The following is a 25,300-nucleotide window of genomic DNA, read 5'->3' as shown; positions in this document are numbered from 1 at the left end:
ATCCCATGTTTATTTTAAAAAAAATACTGAGCATTTTTTCCATATTAAAATCTTTGCCCACAATACTCTTCACAGCACAGCGCCAGGCAACATGACAGGAGGCTGATAGGAGATGATGTTTTACTCTTTGCTCCTAATCTCACTGCTGCTAGAGCCATTATGCCTTTATATGGCAGGGATAGAATCCACTGCTTTGTGGATTTGGAAGGAATTCCCATCATGCTAATTCCAGAACCTGAGGTACATCTGAAAAAGAAGTCAATGTGACTCGATTTTTCCCTCTCTCCTGCCACAGAAGGGTGTCTGCTTTCTCCATAACTTCTGCCGATCTCCACCACCGCCGTTCCATCGGTTAAGGGGACATTCAAACTGAAGCAAGGGCACCCCATCGGCCAAGGCTTCCCTTGTTATTTGACACAAAACTGACATTTGGCAGAGCAGGAGGATTAGGTTTCCAGCTCTGAGTGCCCAGCTGCCACCCCTGACTGTCACCCGTGCCCTCTGACCAGAAGCAGATTCTGGATGGAGCCAGCCGGCCTCCAGGACTGGCCATAAAGGGAAAGTGGGAAACAGGTTATTGTTGTTTAATGTAAGCTCCATAGCTTTTCCAGAAATGAGTCTATTAAAGTGAATGATTCGCTTTTCTTTATTTGTATTTATTTTTCCCCCATCACCATTTATCCTCCATACCCTCTTCCACCTCCACCCACTCCCCTCTCCACCCAAACACCACACTGTGGTCCACGTTGATTCACTTTTCCTCTGAGGCCTTTGCTTTGACTTTTTTCCATGCGGACTCTGGCACTTAATGGCAGGTAAACAGGCAAGCAGCCCCACTTAGGAGCCCACATCTCCCCCCACCCCTCTCCCCCCACCCCCAGCTGACATGCAAGGGCAGCTGGGTCAGGAGGGAAAGGTCCTTTTGCAAAGAGCAGAGGAGCAACAGTCATGAGATCTGGGTTCTAGTTCATTAACTACAAGGAAAGAGCAGGAAATCAGAGTCCAAAGGCTGGTATTTCTTTCCTGAATCTATTTCCACCAGATATAGGGTCTTGGCTAAGTCACTTCACCACTCTTTGAATCTGTTTATTCATTCATAATAAAAATAATTGACATTTATTGAATATATGGTAGGTGCCGGGCACTGAGTTACTTTACATACATTAGCTCCTTTAATTCTGAAAACCTGAATAAGTAGGCGTATAATTTCCATTTAAGAGATGAGCCTGCTGAGACTCAATGAGGCTCAACTTGCTGCTGTTCCACAGCAGGGGAGCTCAGATGTGCACCAGAGCTTATGCCTTTAACCACATCCTAAACTAAGAACCATAAGAATACCTAGAGGAGGAGGAAATGCTTGAACATGGGCCACAGGTTTTCATGGCAGACAGCAGGACCTGACGAAAGATCATTTTTGCAGTATTTGCTTGCTTGCCTGGTCTTTCTCAGAACCACAGGAAAGCACTATCCAAACCTATTTTGCTCATGTTGAATGATATTGCTTATCCTACAACCAAGACCACAGCACATGACTATTTCAAGGAAACCGGGGCGGCCAGGGAGCATTTATAATTTAAACATTGACATGACATGAAGAGACAGGCCAGTCACAATGAAGCTCTTAAAAGCGGAGTGTTCATGGAAATGCTAGCATCTGTAAGGTGGAAGGGACGATCTTGGCAAACAGCAGGAAAGAGCGCTGCCCAGGAGATTTGCCGGAGGAAGCATGGATCTTGCAGAAGCTGCTTTAGCTCCCTGTGTTCACCTGGCCTGCTGCTACAAAGCACATGCCCACGAATGACAGCATTTGATTCTTAGGGAAATCCCCACGAGGGAATTCAAACATCGCTCTCATTTTACAGATGAAGAAAAAGGGGGCTAGGGAAACCAGAGATTCGCCTCATTCACATAGTCAGTGGGTGCCAGGGCCTCTGAAGATCTCTTTCCACTGTGCTGTGTCTGGGAGCATCTCACTAGGCCACCCCGTCATAATCACATGGAAGGAGAGCCAAGAGCACCGGAGGACAGCCCTGACCCTGCGCTATTCTTATCATAACCGCTCCCTGGTTACAGTCGGCCTCCTAAAAGCATTCAATGAACTGATCCTCCAAGAGTCAAAAACACCTGTTCAAGCCTTGATACAATTATTTGCCGCCTGTGACAAACATCTTTTCCAGGAAAAGCCATTCTTCCTTGAGAACTCAACCCCACAGTCAATTATGAACAAATAGTAAAATCAGATTTTAAATTCTTCGTTTTCTGAACACAAAGATCCTTAAGTCCACCTTTTAAGAAACTACTGCAGTTGCCAAATGGACTGTTTTTCTTTTAAAGGTTGGAAAGAATTCTACTAGCCTCCCTTCCCCCTCCCCAATTTCAAACTGTTGATTGTGTGCCTGGTTTACGATGTTATTAAAAAACAAAGAGGGGTCTCAAAGTTTACAACCAACCCCCAGAGTAGGGAAGTCAAAAGAAAAACTTTATGAAATGTGGTTCATGTACCATCAGCAGCTTACATTGGATCCAAAGTAGGCAAGATTAGCCAACTGCCTATCCCCTTGAGCAGTTCATCTGGAATAAACAACCTCCATTCCGAAATCTAGTCTGCAAGATGGAAAGAGAGCTTTGAAATAAGCCAGGGATAGGTATAAACCCCAACTTGTATGAGCTGTAGACTTTGAGCTCATCATTAGACTTTCTGATTTTCCATTTGTATAATGGGGATAATAGCACTTATTCTACATGGAGTATTCTTAATATTAACTTCCTTTTTCTTGGTTTGCTCAAACAGGCCAAAGATAAGCTTCCAGGCTATGGCTTAGGCACAGATGACTCAAGGATCTGTGAGAAAGAATTTATGATCTTGGCGGACATGATGTTTATTTATGGGTTTCATCCACATGGCTAAGGTTCAGGAGCAAAGAACAAACTTAGAGGAATACTGGAGATGTGGAATGGACAGCTGTGAAAAATGTATGACTCACAAATTATAAGACTGGGTCACCATCAATTACTCTTTCCCTCCCCTGCCCCAACTGGAGAGATCTAAAACTCGGTGGTCACCTTCCAAGTAGAGCCCAAATAGGCCATACCCCAAATTCCATGAAGCTACCATTGCTCAAGATAATTGTTAAATCTTGTTCAAGTCTGATGGCACATCTCTGCATCCTCAATGAGAACTTTGTCCTCCACGGGACAATCCAGATGTAAGTCTGGACTTTACAGCTGCCTATGAGTAACCCGCTCAGCAGTTAAGAGTTTGCAAAGTGTTTCAATATTCATGGTCTCTTTTACCCCTCCATGTTATGCTATGAAGCAAGATGCTCATCCTTGGTTTTAAAGGTGTAGCTCGTGGGTAGAGGGCCAGGTCTAGAACTGAGGTCTTTAGATTCCAAGTCTCATCTTATTTTCACTCTGATACCACAGCCACTAGATGAGAGAACTGAACAATATGTCAGAGAATGCCAGCGGCATTGTCACTGTGATGATACGGAAGGAACCCAGAAAATGCCTGTGTTATCTGACAAGGCATTTCCCCCTCCTCTGAGAATCAGAGCTCAGACTCTGGGGTAAGGGACAATTAGGTTAAAATGCCAACCCTACCACTTATTAACCACGTGATCTTGGGCAAATTACTTTTACTCTGTGGACCTCAGTTTCTTAATATGTAGGAGAAAGATAAGAACAATATCTAGACTTCATTGGATTGTTGTGAGGATGCTGCATGCAAAGTATTTTAGCAGGGTGTTTAGCATACTTTTACAATACTTTTAGTATACAGTAAGTCCTCACCATAGGCTCTGTGATTTTGAGCAAAATGACATATAACAAATTTTACCACAGGCTCATTGATGTAAATAAGAATTAATTCCTATGGCATCTCACCAATGCTATAATGAAAAGACACTGAATGAAATTGTTATTGGAAGAGCTGCTGCATATGTATGTGTGTATGTATTTACTATTTTAAAATACCTTTAATAATGATATTAACTGCATTAAAGAAACAGTGTTAATCAAGTGAAATTCTGATTGATCTGCCAAGTCTCTGCTGACGCAGATATTCTACAGGGAAGTAAAGACGGTGAGCACAGCACTCTGGGCACTTACCGCGAGGATGGCGATGACGATCCCCACGGCGCAGAGCACAGCATCATTTATTGTCTCACCAGTTTTCAGGGGATACTTGATGCTGTCATCATTGCAGTAGAACCCTCGGTGGTAAGGCTTGATGGTGCTGGTCTCAATGATCAGGAAGGGCAGGCCCGCTGGTCAGGATGGAACCATCGCACATACCAGAAAAAAACAAAACAAAACGAGGGGAAAACATCAGTGCAATGTGGCTAAAGAATGACTACAGCAGCCCTAGCCGGTTTGGCCCAATGGATAGAGCATCGCCCTGCAGAATGAAGGGTTCCGTGTTCTATTCCAGTCAAGGCTATATGCCGGGTTGCGGACTCAATCCCCAGTAGGGGGCGTGCAGGAGGCAGCCGATTAATGATTCTCATCATTGATGTTTCTCTCTTTCTCTCCCTCTCTTCCTCTTTGAAATCAATACAAATATAAAAAAAAAAGAATGACTACATCAAAGAGCACCCCAAATGACAACACTGACAGTGATATTAACTCCTTGAGAACTTCCACATACACATCCCCTCTCCTCCTTTCCTCATCCCTCCTGTCTAAGGGCACAGGGGAAGGCAGTGGGAGAGCCAGAGCAGCGTGTCCCGACTGCTCTACAGCATCCTGCTAACAGTTAACCCCAAATTTGTAATAATGACTAACACAGCCCCACATCTAATGATGTGTCATTATGCCTTCAAGTACATTCTTCTCTCATCTTAACCATTTCCCCTTTGAGAAGTGCATCCTAAGGTTGTGGAGCATGGAGTAGTGAAGGCCTGGGGTCAGATACCTTGAATTTGAATCCCAGATCCACCACTTCCCAGTAGTAGGACTTCTGGTTCTCACGCTACCTTCCTGGGCCTCAGTTTGCCCATATGTCAAAGGCCTGTGGTGATGACTAAGGGAGAGAAAAGCACAGGGAATTGCTAGCACAGTGCCTGGCACACAGTAGCTGTTCAATGAATACCATTTTCTGTCTTTTTCTTTCAAAGAGTCATTGAGAAGCTGGAGCAGAGCTGAGCTGGCCCCACTGCCTGCGGACCTGGAGCAGCGCCCAAGGGCACCTGAGAGCGCCAAGCTGCTAGTGCAGCTGCTGTGGGTTTAATCAGTGGCCAGCTCAGATGCCATTCTCTTAAAGGTCATGGCAAATGGATGCCATCACTTGCCAGGAAAAAAGTTCCGAATAGCCCTAAAGTAAAGGGTGAAAGGTCACAATATTTCTTGCCTCAACACAGCAACAGCCTCTAAATCAGTCTCCTGGCCTTCACTGCCTCTTACACACAGCCACCAGTTTACTTCCTGACCATGACATTGCCTTGCTAAAGCCTCTTCAGAGGTTCCTCATTGCACAGGACGAGATAAAGTACGGCCTGCAGTTACCCATGACCTGAGCCTCCCTCTCCAGACTCAGGGTCTCCAGCCCCACTCCCATCCTACAAGGAAACTATACTCAGAGACTCTTATCCTGGTGCAGGCTCTTTTCTGAGACCCAAAGACCTATTTCTCCCCTCGCACCCAAGTTCAATACCAAGCCCCAATGCCACCCCACAATGTAAAAGGTAAGTCACTGAATGTCAGGACTAGGGAAGATCACGAAAAACAGTGGGTTAATGGCCACAGACACCGCTGATGTGCACCTACAATGTGTAAGGTACTTTACATCCATTTTTGCATCGAATCTTTCAACAATCCCGAGAGATCATTTTAAAGCATCATTTAAGCATGACTATCGCTCATTTTCAAGTGGGAAAGAAGAGATTCAGAGAGACTATTTAGCTCACTCAGAGTCTCTTAGCCCATCCCCAAATGCCTAAATCCCGAATTTTACTTTGCAAATTGGATTTATCCCAATGTGAATTTCATTAGCTAAAAAAAATCCCAAGATAAGCTGTTGTTGAAAAGATAAAATTCCATTTTAATGTTTTTCAAAAAGAATAAAATTTATGTCATGCTGCTCAAGGGCCTAGACCATCTCTTCAAAAAAAAAAAAAAAAGAATGTACCATGAACTCCACAATTTTTCAATTACTTCGGTCCAGACCGGCAGCGATAAAAATGCTCACTTTCTAAAAAGTGTATTTATGTATCACTGTGCATACACGCATGGATTTATTTGGTTTTATTCTTTGGATTTATTTGAATTCTACGGCTATTTATTTTGTGACCCCTAACTGCTTCCTGCTAGAACAACAATTTACTTTATCAAATTCATACTAGTGCTTTGAAAAGAAAGAACAGCAACACACCACCGCATTGTGCCTGACCTTCTCAAAGTCAACACAGAGGGGCCCTGAAGGCAATAACCATCAGCCCTTGAAACTCGGTCTGGGCAAAGGAGTAAAGGGGGCAAGGGAGGCGGCAGATAAACGTGCTGGCTTAGAAATGGCAACAGCAATTAGCTGATCTTTTGGGGTTGGGGGGCTGGGAGGGAAAGCTATCACATGGGCTTGAGCCATCTTCATTCCACTGCCTAAACATTTTGAAATGTGACCAACTTGGCTATGAAAAGTCGCTGAGAAGCCAGCGGTATGATATTAATAGTCCACTTTTAAGTTCCACCCATCGTGATAAAATCATCCAGCGTGGTGTCTGTGCACAGCCGCAGCCTCTGTGGTGCCTGGGAGCCCAAACATTGCTAATAAACTCAGGTAGGGAACAGACCCTAAGTTCCCTAAGTGTGTGCTGCCCCCTCAGGCCCCCAACTTCTATTTTTAATGGCGTTCACATGATAGGCCTATAAAACATATGTTTCTAAGGACAACAAAACACATATAAAAGGGCTGTGGAGTGAGACAGAATGGGGTTAATGATCTCAACTCTGCTGCCTTCTACTTGAACAAGCTATTTCACAGCTCCAAAAGCCCTGCTCATCTGTTCAATGGGAGAATGAAATCTAGCTTTGGGATAGCTGGGATGATGACTACGGTAATGTAGTCATTCATTCATTCATTTATACAAATATTTATTGAGTCTTTACTATGTATACTAACTACAAGAAATACAAAGATAACACAAGCCCTGCCCTCAGGGAGCTTACGATCCAAAAGGGGAAGGCACATCTGCCCAATTAAAATCAGAACAGGATGTTGCTTCAGTTGGAAGGCGCCAGGCCACAGCATTGGTAATGTGAGCACAGTCTGGCACATGCTATGGACCCTCAGTAAATGTTAAAAGGAAGAAGGGGAAACGTACCACAGAGAAGGTTAGGAAAGAAAATGTCTGGTCAGTGCCTTTGCCCTCCTAACCTGGGAGCAATCCAAACCCTTTCTTCCTCCCTTGTTCAAGGCTTGGGAGGGTTTCCGGTTCTGATTATGTAGAGGATGACCACAAACAGACAAGAAGTTGGATCTGAATATGTTCTGTTTGTATTCTTGAAAGGCATTGAAATAGCATTGAGAAAACCCAATGGCTTTTTTTTTGTCTCCCCTACCAACTGTGGTCTGAGTGGGGGGTGATGCCAGTCAAATCTTTGTTCCAGGAAGAGATTTCTTCAGTGGATGGGAAAAGCATAAACACTTTCCCCAATGGGGCAGCTAGTTCTCAAGAGATATAGCACCCTGCCTTCCCTCTCCAGGACATAGAGAAAAGTCTAGTTTTTTTTTCCCCCAAAGCAAGGTCTCCATTTCCAACTTGGCACCACCTTTTCTTGGCGCCACTACAGTGCCTGATCATTTCATTTCAAGAAAATTCCCATTACTAGCCACTAGGAATCTAAAGATGAATACATCACAGGACTTGTCCTCAAGAGGTTCATGGTATTATAAGAAAGACACAAAAACAAGTGCACTAAAAAATTCCTAACGTGTGACTGACATGTAGACTACAGTGAGGACACAAAAGACTACTCTGCTACGGATACTAAAGATGGCCCACGGCTGACGGGAGGCTTGAGTTGACCTTATATGAGCAAGAGATTTCTGGGGTCCAGAGGCTAAGTGCACTCGTGAGAACTCAGTGTAGTTTAGGGATTCTAATAAGGCAATCAAGAAAACTGATGGCCATCATGAAAATACAATTTTAAATTTGGTTACACAGCTGGAAGAGATACATCAGTAAACACTGAAAGGAAGAAAGGGAAAAATAGCATGAACAGTAATAATAGCTAACAGTGAATAAACTACTATTACTGCCCTCACTGTGCTGAGGACCGTCACATAAACACTACAGTCTGACAAACTTGGCTGCCTATAATGTTCTAGGTACTGATGGGGCTGCTGAGATGAAGGAATTTACATCCCAGCTGTCAGGTAGACCACGAGCTAATGGGAGAAACAGTTATGAAAACGAACACATTAGGGCCCTGGCTGGGTAGTTCAGTTGGTTCGATAGAGTACTGTCCCGATAAGCCAAGGTTGTGGGTTTGATCCCCGGTCAGGGCAGATACAGGAATCAACCAATGAATGCATAAATAAGCGGAACAACAAATCTCTTCCTCTCGCTCTCAAAACAAAAAGACAAACAAACAAAAAACTAATATATTAGTAGTCATCTCCAAATGGTAAATTACGGATACTTCTGCTTTTTATTGTTCCTGTTGGATGTATTTTCTAAATGTTTTTAATAAATGCACATTTGCTTTCAAGTAAAAAAGTTATTTCTAAAGAAAAAACAAAACTAACACGTTAAGTCACCTTAAGGTTCAAAGGGATTAAAGTGACTTACCAGCCACTGTGCAAGTACATAGTGGGGTTGGACAGGGCTCAAATGATCTGACTCCTAAGTGCTTTCTAAAGCAAGTGAGTCACTTAAAACAGAAGGAAGCACCTATGAGTATTAATAAGTTAAATAAAACTCAGCAAACCTTCTGACCTTTGAAGAAAAATAATGGTTTGTTTGGAACAGTCAAGGCCACAGCACTGGATACTGTCCACTGAACATTCACCATGTACCCCATGTGCTCAAGATCTAATTTAATTGAAACTTGGAGCCAATATCCAAGAACTTAGATTTATCTATAATGAAAGGTAGATTACCAGCTTTTTGCAAAGCAGAACCAAAAGTGTGTACACACACACACACACACACACACACACCCCATCTGGTGACTCCAGACCCAGACTCAAGTATTTCTCCTTCTTTTAATCAAGGATCAATTAACTTCCTATACCTCCAGGGACCTCTTGGGATGTGTAAGCTGCAGAGGAGGCGAAATACGAACTCGCTGACAAACACTTAATGGGCAGAAAATCAAAGCATGAAGAAAGGCCCCTGTGTTGGGTTCGGGCCTTTGAAACTTCTTGGGCTTTGAAAAACTAACACTCGGGTAGGTTGGGTGGTTGGGAGTGGAGTGTAAAAAAAACAGAGGATAAGTTTTCGTGGCCCACCCATTGATAAAGTCATGTGGGAAGTGTTACCAAAGTGACCCAGCCCGTGAGCCCTGCTCCCCTCAGCCACAGCTTCGAGTTTGCACAAAATTAAACACAGCCTCCTGCTCCCAGTGCTTGTTAGAAAGCCCTGGGTGTGGGTAGGGAAAGAGTGGGGGTCGGAGACGGAATGAGAAATCTTTGCACTTTTGCATGACCCAAATCAAAGCATTAGGGAGGGGCTTCCCATGTCTCCTATAGCCCCAGTCCTTCGAGTGCCTTTTCCAGAGTTGTCCAACTTTCCACTTCTCCCGATCTGTATTTACCTTAAAATAAGCAAAGTCCAGGGTCTGTGAGAGTAATAATTAAACTCACATCTGCAGAAAGCCCACACACCTACCCATAAAATAATACCAAATGCAGAATATGTGCATAAGTATCAAACAGAGTTAAGTTGCTCTAATCAGGCAGCTAGTAGGACTCTGACAGGAATTTACCCATCTTACCTACACTATAGAGTTCTGCTCATTTTACAAATAAAAAATTGAGGTTTAGAAAGGTTAAATAGCTCATCTGAAGCGCAAAGCTAGCAAATGGCATCAATTTGGACCAGATGTTAGAAATATAGAAGGAAGATGCTGGGCTTCTGATTTTAAGGAGTTTAGACCCTAATTAAGAATTAATGTATGTATTCTAATCTCCACTATCGCTGAAAAGTTATAGGTCATTATTTTCATTTGTACCCAACAGAAAACTAAGGCCAGAAGTTTTATAACTTGTCTAAGCGTCCCAAGGAAGTCATTGGTCATGGGATTTGAACCCAGGTCCTTCTTTCTTTTGGGTCATGTTTTCTTACTCCATGACTCTCCCCTCCCCTTCTTTATAAATGTATTCCCTGTTAAAATATGACCAACTGATTTTCTTTTTCAATCACTTAAGGCCAGAATGGTCAACCCAACTACTACTTAGAGGTTCAAAATACAAATATTTATGTTGCTTGTAAGTGACAGGGTTTCTATTTAAAGTAATTAATTGCTACTTGTCTTAGAAGTGTGCAAACTTTCTCTGGTTTACAATATTTGTCCAGATTTTCAGACTGGATACAATCCAGATGAGACAAAATTAATGTACTATGAAGGTGTTTCCCACCTTTGAAAGGGGCTGCCATGAAAAACACTTGCTGTTGGCTGGGGTGAGCATGCAATCCTCTGGGTCTAGAGGTTCTCTTTGATACATGCTCAGTTCTTCAGCACTGGAAAGTTCAGGGCCTTTCTTCACAAAAAGATTGGCAGAACCGAAAGTACCTACATCAAGCATGTCAAACTCACAGCCCATAGGCCACATACGGCCCACAACAAATATTTTTGCGGCCCAGCCAATATAACAGTTGTAAGAAATGTTTTAATAAAAATTTTGTAACTTAATTTTTACAATATCCTGTCATACATAATTATTAATAACGAACTACAACGTTTGCTAATGACTGATTACTATAATTGTGTTGCATTCATTTCCCTTACGCACCTTACACGCAGGCATCCCATTTCTCTCCACTAATACTAGCAGTGAATGACTTGTTTGGTGTACGCAACAGGAAATATTTCACTTTTGGAGAACAAGAAAAATAGGTTTATTTGCGTTATGCTTATTAATTTGTGCAGTTACTCAGTATCTGGTATGTTCAAGAAAAAATATGAATTGTTATTAAAATGTTCTATTATTTTATGTTAATGATTACTCATTTATTTCAGCCCTTTGTATTGAGCATGTCTCTGTCGAAATAAACCTAGGTTTCTATGAAAATTGAAGCTTTTGTTTTTTTGCGGCCCACGTAAACTTAAACCTTGTTTATTTGGCCCGTGTTAGCCTTTGAGTTTGACATGCTTGCCCTACATGGTAGATGTGAAGAAACTAACAGCAGGTCTAGTCCGGTTCTAGGTTTCCTGACCTCAGATCCAAGGTGTTTAGACTAAACTGAGTACTGGGAACTGTGTTAGGTGCTGGGGCCATAACTGCACTATTTTTGTCTTTTCCCCTTTCTTTCTTTCTTTCTTTCTTTCTTTCTTTCTTTCTTTCTTTCTTTCTCTCTCTCTTTCTCTCTCTCTTTCTCTCTCTCTCTCTCTCTCTCTCTCTCTCTCTCTCTCTCTCTCTCTCTCCCTCCCTCCCTCCCTCCTTTCTTTCTTTCTTTCTTTCTTTCTTTCTTTCTTTCTTTCTTTCTTTCTTTCTTTCTCTCTCTCTTTCTCTCTCTCTTTCTCTCTCTCTCTCTCTCTCTCTCCCTCCCTCCCTCCCTCCCTCCCTCCCTCCCTCCCTCCCTCCCTCCCTCCCTCCCTCCCTTCTTTCTTTCTTTCTTTCTTTCTTTCTTTCTTTCTTTCTTTCTTTCTTTCTTTCTTTCTTTCTTTCTTTCTTCATCACTCTCTGCACTATTTTTGAGTTCCTCAACTTAGGAAAGTTTCAGGTTCCATGACAAAGAGACACCTGTCTTTAGTTTAATCGTGACTATGAGAAAGAACTTTGGATGGCCTTTCTTATTTGAAAATGCTTAAAGTGAAAACACTTTATTCCTTAAAATAATTAATATCCGTTGCCTTAATGTCCCTAGCTCTGGCTGTTTTGGCCTTTTTAGATGTTTTTTTTAAAGGGCTGCCATATCCACCAGGAACTAAAAACAAACTGATCAACAGCCATGGCTCATGCCTTTCCCTGAGACAGATCCAGACATCTTTTGTAGCTATTACATATTTCCCAAATGGAATATTTTATTTCTAGTGCAAATACACTGCTCCCAGAGCCAACAGGACTGTGATTCCTGTTCCCCAGGTAAACCTGGGTCATCTCCCAGACTTCCTTCCTCTCTGTTCATTCTGCTTTTAAATAAGGATGAGAGCAAATTTACATTCATTGAGCACCTATTATGTGCCAGGAGTTTTGGATACATCAGCTGGCTTAACTCTGAAAATAATCCCCGAAATTAACTAGCACACAGCCCAAAGCCTGGGGGTCAGAGAGATTATAATTTGCCTCCATGTCCACTCTGCTAAGGGCCATAACCAGGATATGTAATAGCTACTCTGACTCTAAAGTTCACTCAGAGATGTGGCCAATTAGTCTTTCTTGCTAAGTACACATGAACTGTGTCCATGAAGATATTAGCAAAGCTACAAAGCGCGGGCCTGCTAGTCACTCCCCAAAAGCAATGTGATCCCAAGGGAAAAGCATGCTCATAAAATCCTATAATTCCAGGGACTTGGGGGGATTGTATAAACAGAAGGGGCTTCGACAGTGGTTAGCAGGACCTGGCACCCTGACTCGGAGAAGAAATGTCATGGCAGGAACTCTGCCATCATTCTCAAAGATCACACGAGGCCGAATGGGAGGTAAAGCTCTAATAAGGATGGAAAGAAACATTTCTTTTTATTTTTCCAACAGTTAAACATACATTCGTCAGTATGCATGCCCCCATCCAAGCCATGCTGCCCAGGTGTACACAAAACACCAAGTTCACATGGCGGTAAAATAAACATCATGTGGACTGGCAGGACATCAGACACCGGGGAAGGTCAAAGTTTGAGATAGTCAAAGGCAGAACTGGAGCCAGATGCAATGCCAAAAATGAAGAGTGCAAGCATTATTGGAGGCGCTGTGAGAACATAGGGCTGGTCGGCCCTCCAAGGCCATCGGGGCACTCCAAGTTCTTCATCAAAGGTCACAAACTGGCAGCCCATGGCCAAATCTGGCCCGCAGAGATGTTCTGATTGGCCCACCCAGGGTTTAAAATTCTTCAAATTAGTTAGCGTTTAATAACGGGAGGTCTCACATAACATCCAGCTTCTTCAACCAGCTTTCATGCTACGCGGCAATGCAGGCAGTGGTAATCCTGGCTGCACGCATTCCCCACCCCAGGGTGACATTCCCTACTGTCTCCATGACAGTAAGGCTGCATGTCAGTTGCCATTCTTACTGAGTTTTTTTCCTGTACCTGGTCTACACCGATCATTTATGTTAAACTGCCTGGCCCCTGTAGACATTTGGCTTTTCCATCCATCCCTGCTCTAAAGAATATGGAAGTCCTTGCATAAACCCATAAAAATAGAAATAACGCCCGGCCCGCGTGGCTCAGTGGTTGAGCATCATCCTATGAACCAGGAGGTTACAGTTCGATTACTGTAGGCACATGCCCGGGTTTCGGGCTCAATCCCCAGTGAGGGGCGTGGAGGAGGCAGCCAATCAGTGATTCATCATTGATGTTTTTATCTCGCTCTCCCTCTCCCTTCCTCTCTGAAATCAATAAAAATATATTTAAAATAAAAGAAAATAAAAATAGAAATAACTAACTATTGATTCAACTGTGTCCTGCATGGTACATAATAGCCACATTGGACATGTGTGTATAGATATGTGCATATGTTTATGTATATGTCTTTTTGGGGGTGTGTGTGAGTGTTTCTTTTTTGAATTTTAAAAAATATTTTTTATTTTTTATTTTTTAATTATAGTTGACACACAATATTATATTAGTTATAAGGATACAATATAGTGATTAGACATTTATATAACTTATAAAGTGGTAAGTCTACTACCCATTATGTATATGTCTTCATCTTAACCTAAGACTGAGTCCATCTATGTTTTCCATTATAAATCCAAGGACTGTGGCAAGTCACCACTGCAAAGCAATTAAGAATATCTGCATTTTAGATATGGGCAAACTGAATTCAGAAGTGAAGTGACTTGCCAAAGGTCTCAGTTAGTGAAAAGGATGAGGGTTAGAAGCCACAGCTTAACTACAAAGCCTATACCTTAGCAAGTTTACCCCATGTGGCTGGCGGTGGGTGGAGTTATCAGAGAGTTCTACTTTTAAGTCAACAGCTATTTAAAATAAAAACAAAACTGCCTCCTTCTGATAGAAGCTCATGAATTCTAAAGAGTAAAAGCCAAGTGACTAAAGCCCATCAGATATTTATTGGTATTACACTCTAACCGGAGCGAGGCAGTAATATGCTGATCAAGTTTTGGAACTACAAGAGATCTTAGATGCCATTTACCTCCATACAATAGGTGGGAAGACTGAGACCCACCACACTCTGGGATCCTAATTATTCCCTCCCTGTACGTCTCCTTCACTAGCTGAGAGTCTTTTCAGAAAAGGGTCCATATATTTTATTTGTCTGTACCCCCAGCACAGAGAATAATTCCTGGCACTTGGTGGGAGCTCAGCAAATGTGTTTTGAATAAAGGCAGAGGAAACAAACGAAAATGTAGAATATCTGACTCCACCCCTAATGCACTCTATGACCTGTGGATTCTTTTTTCCCTTTCTAAATTCTGAACTCCCCCTATCTAATCTCTCTCAGACCTCAAATCCTGTTTTTTAAGACAATCCCCCAAAGCAACACAATGCCATGAAGGAATAATTTATGGGGAACTCCATCAGCTTCAAAGTCTCAGATGGGTGGTTGAATTGAATGATATTAATTGTCAGCTTCTAGGCCTTTTTCACGGAGTGAAACTACCAGACAATAGTTGGTAGGGCAGCCCCAGGTAAGCTGAGGAGGTCACTGGTCAGTGACTCAGCAATCACACTCCACCCTGCCCAGCGGCCCCAGGGCCAGAAGGGATCCTTATCAGCCCACCCTCTAAGCCATTTGCTGGGATCCTCTGCAGAATCTCTGCCCTGAAGAAAGCGCTAAGTCAAAGAGCACCAATCTCAACAAAGCAAACTCAGAGCTGGGTTTGAAAACCAGTTTTACCACTTGTGATCTATGCAATCTTCAGCAGGCTGCTGAGCTTCCCTGAAGCCCAGTTGTAAAGAGGGTGCCAACAGCCATTCACGTGGTAGGCATTAAGGCTGTGACATCTCTGCCCTCCCAATCCAGAAAATCTACCACCCAGCTGTTTACAGGATGCCAATCAACCGGCTTGACTGGTTTCCTTAAGAAAGAGGCTGAACTAACCTGGACAGAGCTGTGTCAGCTCAGAGCAGAGGACTGTCACTCAAGTGGAGGAGACTGGAGCCGGTCCAGTGGGCTGCGAAGTAGACAACCCTCACCCCAGGAGCACGCCCCCCATTCCCAGCCCTATCAATGTTCCTTTTGTAAAACACTGAAACCTTCTTCAACTATGACAGCTGCCACCTGCACAAATAATTCAGGGATGTAATTTTGTAACTGAATACAAGCCCTGAAAGCTGAAAAGTTTGAAGTCCAAAATAATCCCTTTGACCTTCTGCTTAAACACTCACTAATCACTTTTTAATTTGTAGTTTATTTCCTCTCTCTGTGCTGTCCTCATAGGCTCCATTTTCACTTTAGAAGTATCCAGGGAGTGAATGGTATTACAAAACACCTGATTAAAGTACAAGTCAAACTTCATTCCCAGACATCTGAGGCTCGGTCCGTGCCCGGCAGAGTTTTACACATTGCACTGGGTGGCAAGAAAGTGAAGGAGAAGAAGGCTGCTTTGAACGAGGGAACTCCTCCCTGAGAGAATTATGGGCTACAGAAACTAATAAGACGTGGTCCCCGCCCTGGAGGAATGCATACTGGGGAGGAGGGGGGGCGGGGCGGGGGACGACGACAACAACCCATGATGCAACATGACAGGAACTCCCATAGAGGCATTTCTGAGATGTTCAGGGAGGACGTGCTCGGCACATGACCTGCAGGTGGCAGGGATGCAATACCAGTTTATCAACTAGCCCGGTGAATGCATTTCAAACATTCCTTGTTATCTTTGAATGGCAATAATGCATTTAAGGCTACACTATAAGAAAAAAAAAATCCAGAATGGGAAAGCCCCGCCCCCCCGCAAAAGTTAACAAAATTGTTGTGTTCCACCCTCATCCCCTACTCAACTTTTTAAAAAAAAATTTTTTTAATTGATTTCAGAGAAGAAGGGAGAGGAAGAGAGAGATAGACACATCAATGATGAGAGAGAATCATTGATCGGCTGCCTCTTGCACGCCTTACACTGGGGATCAAACCTGCAACCCAGGCATGTGCCTTGACCGGGAATCAACCCTTACCTCCAGGTTCATAAGTCGATGCTCAACCACTGAGCCATGCTGGCTGACCCCTTACCCAACTTTTAACCTTGAGGACAAAGGATAAAAGTAGTTTGAAGGAGCCCATCTGATTCTGACAACATAGATGCTGAAAGCATGAGAAAAAGAAAAACTGGTAGTTAAAAATGTTGTTCAATCCAGAAGACAGTTCTTAATTGGGGAAAAAGGTTTCTGGTTTAATCATTGCTAGGATTACTATAAATTAAAGTAAATGGATGCCAAATGAAGATATTGGGGTCATTCTACTTTGTGTGCTGTCTAGCAAATTAGCTAGCCTTTCACCTATGGAGTGATAGTCTCATACAGTCTGAGCTGGGTCAGCTCAGCCAGCATCCTGGAAAAGAAAATCATTTCAACCCGTTTTTGGTTCATCGAACACATGCCTGATATCGATAAGATAACCCAGGTGACTTTGGGAGTATCAGTTAAGTTTCTTTTGCCAAGGCAACCTTAAAAAACAAGTACTAGGCAACAATGATTGATAACTTGCATTCCTCAGTGCTCATCCTGCTGCTAACTATAATCACACCACTACTCTCTCAGGCTCCATGTCTTCATGTACAAGCAAAAGAGGTGGTGTTACCAGGTGTCTTGTGGACCTTTCTAAGTTGAGGAGTTTTCACCTTTATCCAAGGAGTGCTGGGCATTTTATAAACACACTGAAGGCTTCATTCCACAGCATCTCTACAGAGCAGATGGGCATCACTTTGCCCACTTTCCTGGCTGGGTAACTGAGGAGCACGCTATTTTACGTTTGCAAAGGTCGACTGGCCAAGCAGAGCCCTCCGGAGTTCAAAGATGCTCACTTATAAAGAACAATTCCCAAAAACATTCCCCAATCTGCAAACCTTCAGATACAAAGGAAATTAATGACTGGCAGCTCTTGGCTCTGTCAAAGGAGTGGGTATCAGCAAAAATGTGGCGTGGGTTGGAAGCAGGTGGGAATGAGCATTCGCTATAGCTGCAAACAGGATGCTACTATTCTTGGTGCTTGACAGCCGGGCCTCATTTATTCGCCCCCAGGAGCCCTTTCCAGGTAGGCAGTCCCAGCTCGATTTGGGACACACCAGAACTGAAGATCAGAAACAGGGTCTCAGAGCAGCACAGCGGGCGTGGCGCTGGGTCAGGGGGGCTCTCCACAGCTCTGCGCAGCCATCCCCTTTCCCGTGCTTAGGTGCTGTGATTGGATCCGAGAAGGGGTGCATCTCAAACTGGCCGGCCCTCTGTAGACAGAAACCCGTGTCTTGGGCCACCCTCAGTTGCTTAGGCAGCCCTGCCCCTTCCCCCACCAGGATTCGGACAACAAAGTGTGGGGGCATCCAGATCCTCGTGGGAGAACCAGCTGCAGTAAAGACTCCTAGGTGGTTGGCCACAGGAACCCTATTGTTCCAGAGGGAAGTTCTTTTGCCAAAACTCTCCAGGAAGCCACTGCTCTGTGATGCATTTTTCAGCTGTTGAGAGAAAAGAGTAGCTCCTGGGATGTTTCTTCAATGGATCTGGAAGCCAGGCCCTTAATCCCTGCAAAGCAGCGAGGAGCCAGCCTCTCGCAGAGGGACAGAATGTCTAGTGTCCTTCCTCCAAATAAAAGTACAAAAACTGCCCAACTACCCCTTTACAAAGGCCCCAAATGTGTGCATCAGGCCGAGAGGGAGAGGAGGGTCGGGAAGCCCCAGCGGGGTTCAGGCCTCCTCGGCACCTGCCTCCCTCCCCTCATGACCCTGCCCACCTGACCTCTCTACTGCAGTAGATTACAAAGCCCCGCTGTCCTCTCTGCCCGTCCTGTCCCCCACTTACCTACCCCCCACATCACCACATACACTTTTTTATAGAGCAAAATGCCAAATAACAGTATTCCCCTTCACCATGCTATTGCCACGAAACTACCTAGTCTGTTTGACTGAAAAATGGAAGGTTTTCATGGAAATCTTGGCCTCCCCTCTAGCTCTCTCTTTGTGGAAATAGACTTGGATAGAAATGGAAGGATCCCCAGCTGGAACCTAACTGGGTGGGGAAGAGCAGAGAGCAGGGCCCCTGGAATTGCTCAAAAACCCGAGGAATTCTGCTGCCTCCTGGAACAGACCTCTGTGCACCCTCACAAAGCCACTGTCTCCGGCCCCTCTCTCATGCCTCTGTGCTTCTGCACAAGGTGGCTCTCTGGAATGGGTGGCCTCATCCCAGCGTAGCGGACCCTATTATATAGTTTGAGGAGGGAGGGGAGCATTGACAGTACCTAGATTACCCACAATGCAAACAGTATTCCTGTGTGCCGTGTAAATTGCAGGAAAGCGTTTCACCGCCCATATGAATCAACTGAGCAGCCAGAAAAATCAAGAAGGGTTTTCCGAGTTTGGTTTGGTGTGGTGACAGTTTGTAATTAGCAGGCCTAGGAGAGACCCTCTCTCTCTGCCAGGTTGTGGCAGCATGACCCTGGATTAGTGAGTTCTCAGGACCTCTGAGTCCTCATTGGCGAAACAGGTCATGTAGTCTGGAAGGGCTACTGGGAGGATTTCCTGAGATGGGGTGTTAAACAGTCGGGCACGGAGCAGAATCACTCTAATGCTCTAATGCTTTTTTCTCCCCACCAAATGCACGGAGGGAAGGGGGCCGGATTCCGGAGGATCCGACAAGATCGTGAGAAATAATCTCTCCTATCATGCTCCAAGCACCGCAGAGAGCACAACCGCCGTGCGGGCTCCGCATGTCCATCAAGCTGACAGAATGGGTTTGGGGGAATTAATTATTCAACAAACTCGCCCTTCACAAATCCCATCCAAAGGAATGGTTTGATGCCTTTCAGCACACTGACTATAGAAAATACTGAAAGACCAGTGCACTTCAAAAGCCTCACAAAAACCCAGGCCTGGGTTTGGCAGGAGTTCCTCAGCCACTGGGTTTTTCTGTGTGTGGTTTGTAATAACATGCAAACCCGATGCCAAGTCCTAATCTATTAAGGGACTGCCAATTAGCAGAAGGCTTAGAGCTGCAGGTTTGAGAACCAGGAGCAGGTCTAATTAAGCTTGCAAATCATTTCTCTCCATCGCCCTTCTCAACCTGACACTGGTACACTGGCCACTTGTTCCGCATATATCCTGTCTGTATTCCTATGCACATGTTGGTTTGTTTGTTGTTCCTTTATTTGAAGGTTGCAGGCCTGAAGCCTGGTGCCTATTTTCACATCTGTCTTTGAGGGTAAAATTGGGGATTGAACCAATCGGAACAACTGAATAATCTGGACAGTGATGCTCAGCTTTGGCCAATCATCAAAATCATCAGGGTTGCTTATTACAAAACACATTCAGGCACTACCCAGACCTACTCAAGTATTCAATCGGAATCTCTGGGGCAAGGGCCTGAGAATTCCCGCTTTTAACAAGACTTTGAGATGATTCTGTCCCAAGGGGATTTGGTAGTCACTGCTCAAAAAGGAAAAACAATTTCTTTGTTTACTTCCAGGGCTTCAAAAACATTGATGTATAATATACATAAGATGCAATTTATCTATGCATATACCAAATGCCAAACATTGACTGAAGGTCAGTGTTTACTCAGCCTATTGTGTGCTAGGGATGAAAAAACACTGAGATGATAAGGCAGGGTTTCTGCCCTCAAAGAGCTCCCCGGCTAGTAACATCCCAACTGAAAAACCTGTCTTGCCTTCATAGGGAACCTGTAAGAATTCAAACCTGCAATTCTCCTCCCACCTCTCTCTGACGCCTGTGAATCTAGCCTTTCCAATATCTTTGCCAGACTGACTGCAAAAAAGAAACAGAATGATTTCAGACACCAAACAGCAGAGGCCAATCTTAGAAGGGGAGAAAAGGCCCGAGAAGCATATGGTTTCAAGATACAGGATGAAAAAAAAAGTGCCTGGTCTGAAGACAGAAACAGAATGGGGAGTAAAATGACGAGGCCCCTGGGCAGCAGAAAAAGCCCTGGGCTGGGTCTTGGAGCCCACGTTGGAGTCTTTTGCGATTTAAGTCCCTTTTCCTCACTGAGCCTCCTTATCTGCTAAAGAGAGGTTGGATCGCTTGGTCATATCCCAAAGCATATCTGACATGAACCTTTCTTCCTGGAGCCTTCAACCAAGTTCACTGTTGAGCTTCAACAGGGAGATATTCCACCTAGAAGAACCAGTGATCCAGAACACTCCCTGAGAAAATGTGGCCTTAACGGTAGCCTTTCGACGTCTAACCGGCTCTAAAAGCATGTTTTGTGTGCATGGCTTTCAAACAGGACTGATTTTCTAGCCATCAGGGACATTTTTATTTATCCTCTACAGTGATAGATACACAGTAGAGGCTCAAAGACAGTGGCGTGGCCAGGCTGTGTTAGAAAGCTCACTCTGGTGGCATGAGGAAGACGGATGGGAGCAGGGGACCTTTGTAACTAAAGCTCCCTGCTCAGTGAGGTGTGACCAACCACCTTCCCAAGGAAAAGCCTTCTGCACTCTTCAGACACATCCCCACCAACTCTGAATAAGGTCTATTAAGGCCTTGCCCCATCGTGATGCAAGCCAGGTCCTAGACAGCACAGCTCAAATACTGCCTGCCCTCCAGTCCAGGGGCGCTGGGACTGTTTCCCTCTTTGATTCCAATACCTCACTGAACGGATGGCTAATCTCCCTCTTCAGACTCGCTCAGGGTATCTTCACACAGCACTATTTAGGAGCATACTTAGGTGCAGATTAGAACTAAACAGGTAAAGAAGGCAATCCAGCTGTGGGAAACTGGTGAACAACGGCAAAGAGTAGCATGGTGTAGCTCTAAGCACATGGATTTTGGGCATAGATACTCCTGAGTTCCTTTCCCCACCTTAAATAAGTCAGTGAACCTCTCACAGTGATGAAATAGGAAAAAGATCTTTTAAATTTTTTTATTGATTGATTGATTTTAGAGAGATAGAGGAAAGGGGGGAGAGAGACAGAGACAGAAAGAAACATCAATTTGTTGTGCCACCTATTTATGCACGCATTGGTTGCTTCTTGTGTGTGTGCCCTGACCAGGATTGAACCCAGAACCTTGGCATATCTAGATTATTCTAACCAACTGAGCTACCCGGCCAGGGGGGAGGAATAAGATATTGTGTGCGAAGATGCTTCATATAATGCCTGGCAACCGAAATGCTCAAAAATGTTAGCATATGAATATGGGATGGGATGCCTCCTGTAAGGAGAGGCCAGTGTTATTTTGGCCCAGTAAAAAAATCCATTATTCACTTCACATAGAGTGACAAAATATGCACTCCAAAAGCCACCGCCTTTGGCTTTGGGTGATTGACAATACAAATGTTCAGAAAAAGCACAGGTTTTGGGGTCACATAGATCTGCATTTGGAGGTGGGGATCTGCTCCTTTTACTCCTGTGACATTGGGCAAGCTGTAAGCGCCGTAGGCCATCTGTAGTAGAATGGGGCTAGTACAGCCGGCCTTGAGGGCTAATGTGAAATGTAGAGATACAGTACCATATGTGGTGCACTCAGTTCACGGGAGCTGTTGTTACTGCTCATGGCCCTTCCTCCAAACACATTGGAATGAATAGCCCTCTGGTAGCCCTTTGTCTCCACGTGGGAGCTCCTCCTTTCCTTTAAAGGAAGCAAGGGCAACAGGGTAGGGAGAGTATGTAAAATATCAATGTCTTTTCGATGTCTGATTGTTCCCAGCTAAAGCAAATAACTAGGAATTTTCTTAGTACTTCATGCTGGTTTGAATGGTATGTCCCTGTCTTCCTTGGAACTTCCAAATAAGAATGGAACAATCTATGCAACAGGCTTAACAGATGCTTTAGCACAATGCAAAAGTTTTGACTTAAGCACAGTGTGCTGTACTTAACCTTGTTTGCACATAACATGATTATAAGGTTTTGATTGGCCACACTCAGTTAAATGTAGCAGTTAATAACCATCAAACATAGTCTCACCCTAATCAAACTCAGATCAAGGAAGACGTTTTCTTTGTTCAGGGTATTTTTACTTCGTGGGTAGAAAACAGGATGTGATGAAAGCACACCATTTCAGCCACATAGGCCTAAATTCAACTCTCAAACTACTTCGCTCGGGCCTCAATTTCCTCACATATACATGGGGGTGGGGGGGGGCAGTTATAGGTCTGATCTTGTCCCCCTCTCCAAAACAATTTATGTTGAAGTTCTAACCCGAGGACCTCAGGGTGTGACCTTATTTGGAGACAGGGCCTTTACAGAGGTAATCTATCTACAATGATGTCATTAGGGTGGGTCCTTATCCAACATGACTGGCCACCTGATAAAAAGGAGATATTTGGACAGAGATGTGCATATGGGGGAGTGACATGAAGATAGACATCTACAAGCCCAGGAGAGAGGCCTGGAACAGATCCTTCTCTCATATCCCTCAGAAGGAATTACCTTGCATTTTGGACTTCTAAACTCCAGAGATTGGGGACGATACATCTCTGAGGTTTAAGCCACCCAGTTTGTGGCACTTGGTTACAGCAGCCCTAGAAAATGGGGAGCAACTGTACCTACCCCCAGAGACTTGTGGTCTGGGGGAATGAGGCAAAGCAAAGCAAAAAGGAATAAACGATGCTTAATTCTGAATGATATAGTCAGGGGTCATTTGGTCAAATAAAAATAAAGTAACTATTAGCAACATAGAAAATCATATGAGGATGTACCTAAATAACCAACAGGAAATCAAATAAAAATTACTAAACGGAAATATGCCCGAATGGTGTTTGCGTCAGGCAGTGGATTATGGGTGATTTTCTCCTTTTCTCAAATTTGTGGTGATGTAGCAATACTGGAAAGCAAATTTACCTTTTAGAAAAAAGGCTAAAAGTTTTATGCTAGTGTCAAAAATGACCTGGGTCTTTCTATTTTGTTCAATTTTCACTAAACAAGTTATATACACCAGGCCCCAAGTAAGGCGTTGGGAATATAGAAGAAAACAGATGAGGTCCTTGTTTCAGATTTCACTGTCAGGGTTCTCATAAACTCATACCTATTATCTATACCTCTCCACATATGCACAGAAATACAGTATTTTTCACTGGATTTTAGTCTACCACACAAACACACTAAAGAGAAAAGTTGTGTGTGTGGCCTAGGTATCTTTAAACACACCAGAAACTTTTCTTTCTTTCTTTTTTTTTTAATATATTTTATTGATTTTTTACAGAGAGGAAGGGAGAGAGATAGAGAGTTAGAAACATCGATGAGAGAGAAACATCGATCAGCTGCCTCCTGCACATCTCCCACTGGGGATGTGCCCGCAACCCAGGTACATGCCCTTGACCGGAATCGAACCTGGGAACTTTCAGTCCGCAGGCCGATGCTCTATCGCCTAGGTATCTTTAAACAGACCAGAAACTTTTCTTCTAAGTGTTCTTATTCAATAAATCAGCCAGTGTGACTTCTCTGATTAGGTCCAGCTGTCAAAAACTGTACCAGCAGTGCCCAGCTGGCATAGCTCAGTGATTGAGCAATGACCTATGAACCAGGAGGTCACGGGTTAGATTCCCAGTGAGGGCACAGGCCCGGGTTGCAGGCTCGAACCGCAGTGTGGGGTGTGCAGGAGGCAGCCCATCAATGATTCTCTGTCATCATTGATGTTTCTATCTCTCATCCTCTTCCTTCCTCTCTAAGATCAATAAATATAATTGCAGTGCAAATTCAAAGAGAGGGGAAAGCCATCCTTAGATCTCATGACGACATCTGACTAATGTTAGGGTAGCTGTTTGCAGGTTCCATGTCCTGGCACCTGTGAACTCAAGTATGTTTGTATTTGCTTGACCAAGGTTATCTGTTGGTCAATTTACTGCTGTTTAGAATATTTTGGAAGATGAGTACTAGAAGTTTCACTTCAGGGAAAGTCAAATTTAAAACTGCTGGGTAGGAACAATGTAGTTAACTGCCACATACATAACACAAGACAGAGACTGAATAAACATAGATTCCTGACACACAGAAGACACATAGCATGCCAGGGGCTATAGGACTGAAGCACATTTGGGGCACAGAGGAAGCATTTAGTATCGATAATTCATGAGATGTCCCTTCCTGTCTCACATCTCTGAGCCTTATCTGTTCCCGAAGAATCAGTTTTCCAAATGTGTGACCCAAAGTCACTGCTCATCCTCTGTGGTGATGGGGTTCCATCAACCCAGGTCCTCACAGTGTAAGTTCTCTTGTCGATGGTTCTTTTCCTCCTGTTGTTCCTATTGTTGCATTCCCCCCTCAATCTTAGTAAGCGGTTGACAGAAAGTGGGTCTTTTCTAGTCATGAACTAGTGCTTAATAGATAAAGTTTAGATATACAAAAATAAAAATCAGGGGGGAAAATGAAGAATGGGACCCACCGGAATTTAAGTTGTTTCCTCTTCCTGGAGTTACATCCCTGAGTCTCCCCCCATGTTCCTAGCCCTTGTCTAAGTGAACCTGCTGGACTCCTCTGTGGCTCAGTTTGCTGCTGTTTGGAATACTTCAGAAGATGAGTACAAGAAATTTCACTTCAGGGAATGTCAAATTAAAAAACCTGGTTGGGTGCTGAGAAGAAGGTCGTGTGTATGTGAACACAGTGAGAAGTACTTATTAGGAAAGACCATCTCCTTCACTTCAAATCTTCAAGTTTTGGTCAACTAGATTTTGAGCTCCTTGAACTGTATCTTTTTAACTTCATAGCCACATCAACCAATAGTTCTTAATACACGGGTGATTAAGAAATATTGCATGATTAAGTGGGCGAATGAATGAATTCATGAAGGCAGTTGCTTTAGGTCTTAAACGAAAAGCATTGGTCTTCCAGTCCGACAACCTGCTGGAATGGTAACGTCTACGCGGAC

The 25,300-nt window shown here is 43.8% G+C and overlaps 1 protein-coding gene across 2 annotated transcripts in view; it reads right to left on the bottom strand.

The window, feature by feature from the left end:
* The window catches only part of PLPP3 (phospholipid phosphatase 3), a 79,269-nt gene that overhangs the window by 32,506 nt on the left and 21,463 nt on the right, over nt 1-25,300 (bottom strand). For both annotated transcript variants that reach the window (XR_002831987.1, XM_006100024.3), the window contains exon 2: nt 4,111-4,268. Coding sequence is in view for 1 of the 2 variants with exons in the window: in XM_006100024.3 (XP_006100086.1) it covers nt 4,111-4,268 (158 nt within the window). In the remaining variant the exon portion in view is untranslated. The remainder of the gene's footprint in view (nt 1-4,110; nt 4,269-25,300) is intronic.

The sequence above is a fragment of the Myotis lucifugus genome, unplaced genomic scaffold, assembly GCF_000147115.1.
Source record: "Myotis lucifugus unplaced genomic scaffold, Myoluc2.0 scaffold_296, whole genome shotgun sequence".
NCBI classification, from domain to species: Eukaryota; Metazoa; Chordata; class Mammalia; order Chiroptera; family Vespertilionidae; genus Myotis; species Myotis lucifugus.
The sequence above is the reverse complement of the archived record's forward strand: the minus strand, read 5'-3'. Positions and strand labels throughout refer to the sequence as shown.